The 8,854-nt window shown below is 43.0% G+C and overlaps 1 protein-coding gene across 1 annotated transcript in view; it reads right to left on the reverse strand.

Moving 5' to 3' along the window:
- The window catches only part of Chrnb3 (cholinergic receptor nicotinic beta 3 subunit), a 12,273-nt gene extending 6,479 nt beyond the window's left edge, over positions 1-5,794 (reverse strand). Inside the window, exons 1-2 of the mRNA XM_055593414.1 lie at positions 5,666-5,794; positions 4,107-4,151 (exon numbers count right to left, since the gene is read on the reverse strand). Coding sequence (XP_055449389.1) covers positions 4,107-4,133 — 27 coding nt within the window. The 5' untranslated portion in view covers positions 4,134-4,151; positions 5,666-5,794. The remainder of the gene's footprint in view (positions 1-4,106; positions 4,152-5,665) is intronic.
- Positions 5,795-8,854: the final 3,060 nt, after the last annotated feature.

Consider the following 8,854-nt stretch of genomic DNA (forward strand, 5'->3'; position numbering starts at 1 on the left):
GAAGAAGAAGAAGAAGAAGAAGAAGAAGAAGAAGAAGAAGAAGAAGAAGAAGAAGAAGAAGAAGAAGAAGAAGAAGAAGAAGAAGGAGAAGAAGAAGGAGAAGAAGAAGAAGACATGGCCTCCGGGAACGTGGCATCTAAAATTGTTAAAATGCTGTGTAACTGGGGGAAAAGCACGCAGAGAAGACTGGCTACTTAGAAGCCAGACTAACTAAAGCATGTATGGTATTTTCTCAACATTCTCAGGCTTCTCTGTTTCCTTATCCCCATCTGGAAGAGCACACATATCTCCCTGCTTCTGACTACCTTGTCCCCTTCTGAGAGACTCTTGGAATCGTCAGAGGGGGTCTGAGGCTCAGAAATGTCCACAAACAGTTGACATTTTGTTCACCACCCCTCCCCCATTTGCCACTGAGGAGTCTGTTCACAAAAGAACCCCAGCTATTCCTAGCCCTGCATACAGTCATTCAGTAAGTGCAGCACCGCCTTGCTGATAAGACTTTCTTCTCCCTCAAGTGCCATTGCCTCCTTTGAAAGTTTAAAACAGTTACTGGAGGTCCCTTTAGAAGCCAACCTTCACTGAAATGCAGGCATGTAAGAGTTAAATCTAGAACTAGGGATTGGGGGGGGAGGCTCTGTTTTCTAAAGCCCAGGTTGCTGCGGCTGTGTGATTAAGGCTTGATTGTGCTCTTAATATTTAGCCATGTGGACAGGTGACCTTAATCTGTTACATCCCATCAAAACGTAATTTAGATTTAACTCTTCTGCAAGCTATCTGGGACTGCTCGCAAATGTGTTCTCATAACCTACAGGAAGAGCAAGAACCGAAGATTGCTTTGTCCCTGGGACTTCGTGAGGGGTCTCTTTCTCTCAAGTTAAAATTCCGCTTAACCTGTGCAATGCGATGTGCAGGGGATGAGGTTGGCAGCAAAAGAATTTAAACTGTTTCAACTCATAAAGCCATGAAGTATTTTATCTGAAAAAAAAAAAATAACAACAATAATTTTTTGTCTAGGCTTAAATAATGTTGAAAGGGGGTTGAAAATGTAAATTTATTTTCTGTGCAAATTTTAATACACTGCTACTATTAGGAACAAGTTCTCCTTGCCTAAAACAATATGGCTTTGTTTTTTGTTTTTTTTTAAGATTTATATGTTTACGTGTGTGTGTGTGTGTGTGTGTGTGTGTGTGTGTGTGTGTGCGCGCAGTGCATGCATTTGTGAGTGCCCACGGAGGCCAGAAAAGACCTGGCTGACTTTGAGAGTAGCAAGTGCATTTAATCCCTGAGCCATCTCTCCAGCCCAGCAAATAAGGCTTTCTTAAAAATTCTTCTCTGACTAAGATCAGAAAGGAGAGGAGAACCTCCCCTATCAATGGACTTGGGGAGTGGCATGCATGCAGAAAGGGGAGGGAGGGTGGGGGCGGGAGGGGAGGAGGGAGGGCCTTATGGGGGGATACAAAATGAATAAAGTGTAATTAATAAAAAATTTAAAAAAAAATACTTCTCTGTTGGCCCAGCCAGTGGTGATGCCTTTAATCCCAGCACTCAGGAGGCAGAAGCAGGGGGATCTCTGTGAGTTTGAGGCCAGCCTGGTCTACAGAGCAAGTTCCAGGACTTGCAGGGCTACACAAAGAAGCACTGTCTCAAACAACAAATACAAAAACAAACAACAAACAAACAAAAAACATACTGCTCTGCTCTAAGTCATATTAACTAAGCTTGTCTTGTGCTGACTCTGTAATGCCTTTGCCTACTTCAGAAACTGGACTCTTCTGAAGTAACAATATTTTATAGTACATTATGGGTTTAAAGCGAAGAGGGGTGTGGGTGTGTCTGTGATGAAGAAGAGTTAGTTATATGTATGACTTGATTTGAGGGATGGGAAAGACTACATCAAATTAAAAAAATTAAGATAAAACATTGTAGAAAAACTTACAGAATCAAAAACATGTAAGTTTAATGCACACAAAGTGAGCGGTGAGCCATCCTTTATATATGAGTTGTATGTCAAACTTTAGCATATAAACTGGCTGGTAAAATTCGATAATTCTACTATTTACAAGCAGCATGATTCGGATGGAAAACAAGCCATTTCATCAATCTGTTAATTTAAACTTCATCTACCTGTATTTGCCCTGACTCAAAAAGCATTTTTATCAAATATATAAAATGTACTTGTACTTCAGAAAAGGGTTGTATTGTCACTTGTCACTGCTCTCTCTCTCTCTCTCTCTCTCTCTCTCTCTCTCACAGACACACACACACACACACACACACAGACACACACACACACACACACACACGGTATCATATCAGACCCAGGCAAACAGATTTTGTCCCATTGATGATGAACAGAGCAACCCACAAAATGGGTGGTCAACAATACGTTCAGAAAAACTGTTTGGAAAGAAAAGGGGGGGAAAGTTATCAGACTCGAAATTAAACCATACTAGCAAGGTGGTCCAAGCTTGTAATCCCAACACTTGAGAAGCAGAAGAGCCATGAGTTTGAGGCCACCGAGCTACCTTGGTCTCAAAGCCAAGATCAAAGCTTGGTGGTGTTGCTGGTGTCCTGGATGAAGCTGTATGTACAGCCTTGCCCCTGACCTCTCCAGATCATGAATGCCAGCAGATTCTCAGTTTGCTAATGTGGGTTTTTCTAAGGACCCATAAAATTTCTTGGACAAAAAGGGGTAAACAGTGAAATAATTTCAACAGTATTCTAAGAGAACTGAGGCAAGCCCCAGGGGAGGATTTCTAAGTCGGGACAATTGTTCTTGCTTTCTGCCCTCCAGCAGCAAGATCAATGCGGGGGCGGGGGGGGGGGAGGATAAAGATGTAAGGAAAAAAAAAAACAGCTGATGGGACTTACTCTGCTTGAGGATCTTATTGTGTCACCGAATATGCCACATTAACTGGCACTGGTCCCTGACACTCACACAAGCTGCAGGTGGTGCTGGGAAAGGGAGGGTGTGGGCATTCTAAAGAAACAATGTTTAAAGCTAAAGTGGGAAGGGTGAGGAATCAGTGCGGGTCGTGAGGCAGGTTGGGGAGATGGTGGGGGTGACAGGGTCTGGGGAGGTGCCCAGAAGAAATAAAGTGTGGATGAATGGATGGAAATGCATTTGGACTTGACCATGATGGTGCAGAATCTGAGGGGGTCACGACATTGTCCTTCCTCATGTGGTTTCAGCAAGTCTGTTAATAAGATATTTATGGTCCCCAGGGAGATGATTAATCTCTGAAAGTTCAAAGAAGAAAGACAAACGAGTCTGCAAAATAAAATCAATAGAATAAAAATAGGTGCAGCTTGAGGGATTCCTCTGCATTTGAGAGTTGTGCTTCATAAAGGTCAGTGGCTGGGAGGAGTTATCATTGGCTAGTAGGGCGGGACAAAGGAGGACAGGCAGGGAACTGAGTGTTCTAGTCTTCATTTTTATGAACATATGCTGGAATGTTTGGGAAGAGTTTCCATTGGTTTGCTTAGGTGTTAAGAGCGTTGTGACGTTATGGGAATTATTGGGAAGACTGTTCATGTGATTCCCAAAATCCACTCCTATCTGGCTTTCAGGACTTCTGTTTGACCTTGACACCCACATTAGACATCTGCTCTTCTTGGGAGAATTCCCTGACTTTCCCCCATCTCAATGTCACCTTCATGTAATCGCAGGCCTTACATACACTTATTAATGATGCTCATCATCTTACAGTAACTATCCCTTACATAACACAACTAACCCTCTGTCCTTTCCTGTTTTTTCTCTCTTCTTCCAGGATCTTGCACAATGTCTGTCACTTAGCAGACTCTCAGGAAACAGTGTTAAATCATTGTCAGTCACCACCTGCCTAATGTTAGCCCTGTCCCATACTGTCCCACCCCTGAGGAATAGTGCCACAGGAAGATGCACGCCCATACACTAACAAGGCTGTTATCCCATGCTCAAAGCTGAAGATGAAACAGACCCTTCCCAGGCGTCCCTAAATCTTTCCCTGAGGAAGCCAGCATGCTTCCTAGAGTGTCCTTCAGATAGCAATCTGTCTAAATTTAAAGAGATGTTAGTGCCTGGGCGGGCTGGCTGGCAGACACAGCCTTGGAATGATCCTCACCTGCTTGAGCCACACATTCGTTGTCATCAGCTGATTCTTTTCATCCTAAGAAAGGGACAATTAAAAAGGTTGAACATTAAACAGTGTCTTCTGGACATGGTGGGGTACATGCACATATTAACTGAAAGCGGTTGCAACAGTATGCATGAAACCTGGGCAAGCCCAGAGCAGACCAAATCCCAGTGTGCAGGTGCACGTTGGGCAGGAAATTCCAGCCCTAGCTGTGGAGCTATTTGGAGAGAGAGTTTTCTTTGAGAGTGCAGCTCTGGTTAAACCAATCATGATGCACACATCCAAGAATATTTAGGCAACAAGAATTTGTGTTGAAGGATTTGTTTTTATGGGTACAGTGTTGGGTGAGTGTTGAATCTGAGATCAGATGGAGGCATTATTAAAGTGACTTATATGAAACGTTCAAGGAACTAATAAAAAATTAAATTGTTGATAGTTTAAAAAAAGGATAAAAATTGAGGGTCTCAATTTTGGGGGTGTTTGTTAGGAAGAATCCTGAGTCTTACTTCAGAAGTGTTCAACACCCAAAAGATTCAAACAATCCAAACTTAAGATGAAGTCAATGGTATGTTGCCCTAAGGCATACTGCTCAAGTGAAAACTGCCTATTACGACAAGCAGCAATTCACAGTGGAGATACTTTTATCAACTGAACAACTCAGACGGCTTTCTATGGTGCAAAGAAGGAAGTTACAGCTGGATTTAAAACAAACTATGTATGATTTTCCAGAAGGAATCCTGGGGTATTGAGCCAGCCAAAGAGAGAGGGCCATAGGCTTGAGCCACACAGGAGATGTATTTTAGAACTTTGGGGACCATAATAGGATGAGCATATTTGGGGGATTTGAGCATCCAGGTTTCTCCACAAAAAGAAACATATCAGAAATACAAGCCTAAGAGGAAAGTGAGCAGAGTCGCAAAGGTGTGGGTGACTTCAGGAAAAGGAGGAGTCCCTTGGCGAGGATGTGGCCCTAACAGCCACTGTCATCACCACTTTGTCTTCCTCTAAGTCAGCAGTCCTCAACCTGTGGGTTGTGATCCCTTTGAGGGCGGACAAATGACCCTTCCACAAGGGTTGCACAAGACCATCAGAAAACAGATATTTACAATCCATAACTAGCAAAATTACAGTTGTGAAGTAGCAACAAAAAGAATTTTATGGGGGTCATCACAACATGGGGGACTGTGCTAAAGAGCTGCAGCGTTAGGAAGGTTGGGAACCATTGGTCTAGGTTCTGATACCCCAGGGCATATGCAGCAGGAGCTGGGATATTGCCTGCCATCCTGGGTTTTATTCTCCCTTCTCCCCTGCTTCCTACCAGGGACCAGCCTATGTAAGCTCCCCTCTCCACCCTCTGCTCAAGAGTCCCACAGCCCTGGAATGGGATGACAGCTTATTCCTTCTTCAGGACATTTCACTGGCTGGTTGGGGCAGATTTCCTCTCACCATAGCCTATTTGTGAAATGTGAGTGTCAAGAACAGTGAAAGACAAAAGTCAGGAGTCACAACCGTTAAGGATGGGGTATAGCCCCAGTATCACTCACCACATCCACAAGCTGAGATATCTTCAAGCCAAAATAGACTTTTATGGTGTCACTGGAATTCAACACGGGGCGAACCCATTTTTGATAGCCTTGGAACAGATGTCTGAGGAGCGCGTCTTCATGTTCGGCTACTGAGCTGAGTCCTGCAGTGGCCGTAAGAGTCACCCAGGAACCTGGATGAAGGGAACAGCAGAGCAGCTGGCTCAGCCTCCTCCACTGGGGCCTTCTGTTTCCCGCGGGCTGACTCAGCATAGGCTTCGAAGCGGGGCGCTCGGAACCCCACTCTCCACCTACACCCTACTTCCCTATGCCACACTAGCAAAACCAGAATCTACGCTTTTCTGAAACTTCTCATCACTGTGTATACACATTAAGTCTCTGAAGTATCACCCATAGCATCCCACCTTGTCTCACCACAAATGCCATCTTCTTATAAAAATGTGTGTTGCCCACATGCTGGCTCCTTCATGGCACTGAAGATTTGTCCTTTGTCTTTTCAGTTGACTATAAACATGCAAATATATACATATATGTGTATACATGTTGTGTGTGTTGTATATATAAGCTATTGTTGTATGTACATTGTATATGCAGGTTGTCCTTTCTACAACATACATACTGTATGTATGTTGTAGAAATAATCATATTATGGGTGTTTATTATTGTACACATAAGTTTGTGTCACCTTCATATGTGTGTTGTGTGTGTACAGTTTTATCATGTGTTGCCTTTGTATGTGTGTTGTGTACGCACAGTTTTATAATGTGTGTGCTGTGTGCATATTTACATGTTCTCATCATCTCCCCTTGAACTTCAAGTTGACAGGCACAGACAGCATCTATACCATGTAACAATACTCCACATTCAGAACAGGGCTTGGCTCACAGCAGGCACTCATTTTTTCACATGTGGAATAAACAAACCAGGAAAAAGGTTATATATCTTCACTGAACATACACACACACACACACACACACACACACACACACACACATATATCTTTACGTATGTATCTATATCTGTTACATATATATATATCAGATAAAGGTACATATATCTTTGTTTTCTTGTCTTCTTCCCAGTGATTTCTTCTGTTAGAAGTTCTTCCTGGCCAGCTCTCAGGAAGAGCTCTTACAAGCTCCCAAATACATAAGCCCCTGGAATGATTCTGACTTAAAATCGGAGCCTCAGTTGGAGTAATGGCATAGAAATGCAGTCTATTCAAGCATGTGCTGGCAAACCCAAAGCAGTGAGGTCCCTAATTATCGTTTTCAGCTTCTCTGTGAATGTTTAATATCCTGTCCTTTTATTTTATTTATTGATTTTTATGTGCCTTGGTGTTTTGCATGTCTGTCTCTCCGTGTGTAAGGTTGTCAGATCCCTGGGAACTGGAGTTACAGACAGTTGTGAGCTGCCATGTGGGTGCTGGGAATTGAACAGGAATCCTTTAGAAGAGCAGTCAGTGCTTTTAACCACTGAGCCATTTTTCCAGCCCCCAATGTCCTGTTAGGAGACTAGAAGAACTGAATCTGCCGAATCTTCTTTACTTATGAAGATCTTTGATCCCACAGACACACTAACAATGGCCAATAATCACAGGCAAAATGCCCACTCCAGTTTCACTAAGGAAAATCCAGAGATTGCTGGATGGACGAAAGACAAGAGGATTACATCCCTTTTGGTACATGAGGTCTCCACAGGAAGTTCCCTAAAAGAGGAATCTGCTCTCAGGGCAGGCTGAGGCTGGGAAAGATAGGATGACTGCAAATCAGTACAGAAGTTTTTCCAAAGACTAAAAATAGAATTACTATATGTACCAACTCCCTGTCTCCTGGGCATTCACTATCTTACTAAAAACTCTATCCTAAGAGGATGTCATGCTCATTGCTGCTTTATTCACAATAGCAAGGATATGTAATCTGTCTAGACACCCATCAATTGAGGAATGCATAATCAAAATGTGGTACACAATGGAATGTTTCTCAGATGTAAAAAAAAAAAAAAAAAAGAAAGAATTAAATTCAAAGGAAAATGGATGAAACTGGAAGGTATATTGAGGTATATTGACCCAGAAAGACAAATACAATGTGTTTCCTCCCTCATAACTGGGATTCCAGCTTCAAACTTTTAGATTCAGGTAATGACTTTGGGCTTCCTGCAGTGGTCAGGAAACTAGAAAGGACCAATGAATCATGAGGAGAAGAGGTCTCAAGGCAGAGGAGGTGGAAAGGTTTAAGCAAGGATAGGGACAGGGAATGGGAAAGATGAAGGGTAAGGGGAGGATTAACCCAAACTAAGAATGTATAAAAGGCCTAATGGTTTTGTAAGCTAATTAAAAATATAATTCTTTTTTAAAGGAGTTTGAATAAAGATTCCTTGCATGAATACATAATGCTGCTCCCAAAAGCCATGAGTTATTAAATGAAAATCTTAGTGCTAACAGTGTGATACCTCCCTGTGAGTTATTCATTAAGAAGACACCAAAAAGTGCCTATGTGGTTAGTTTTTTGTCAACTTAACATAAACTAAACTCATCTAAAACGAGTAAACCTCAAGTGAGAAAATATTTGTAACAGAATAGCCTACAGGAAGTGTTGTAATATAATTTTCTATATTAATAATTGATGTAGGAAGGTTTGGCCCACTGTCAGTTATCACCTCTGGGCGATGGTCCTGGAAATGCAGGGGAGGAGAGGAACAGCCTGATCTGAGTAACTTGTACTGCCACCTGAGATCATGATGAGGTCCTGGCCTGTGTTGCTGTCAAAGGCCATATCTGGGTCCTCGGCCCCGCAGCACTGGGGGGTCTGTGTCATATCCGTGGCCCATGTTGCCACCAGAGGCCATACAGATGTGCCTGGTCTAGGCGGCCTCCTTGGCCATGTTGATGTCCACTTATCAACCAGGCCCAGAACTAGGGTTTTGAGTTGGCCCACCCCAATATCTATCCCATCTATGAGCTGCTGGAGCAGGTGAAGATGCCACAGGCAGAACCAAAGCTGGAGGACCTCCATGACACAGGGCAACAACAGGATGTTAGAGAGGAGTCTCCAGTGAGGATCCTGTATTGATGGTACAGCAGAAGCCAGAGGCCTCGAACCAGAACAATGATTCACTACAATGAACATTTACAAATAAAGAACTCTGTGTGTGTGTGTGTGTGTGTGTGTGTGTGTGTGTGTGTGTGTGTGT

Source organism: Psammomys obesus, unplaced genomic scaffold (genome assembly GCF_907164565.1).
Source record: "Psammomys obesus unplaced genomic scaffold, mPsaObe1.curated_primary_1811, whole genome shotgun sequence".
Taxonomy (NCBI): Eukaryota; Metazoa; Chordata; class Mammalia; order Rodentia; family Muridae; genus Psammomys; species Psammomys obesus.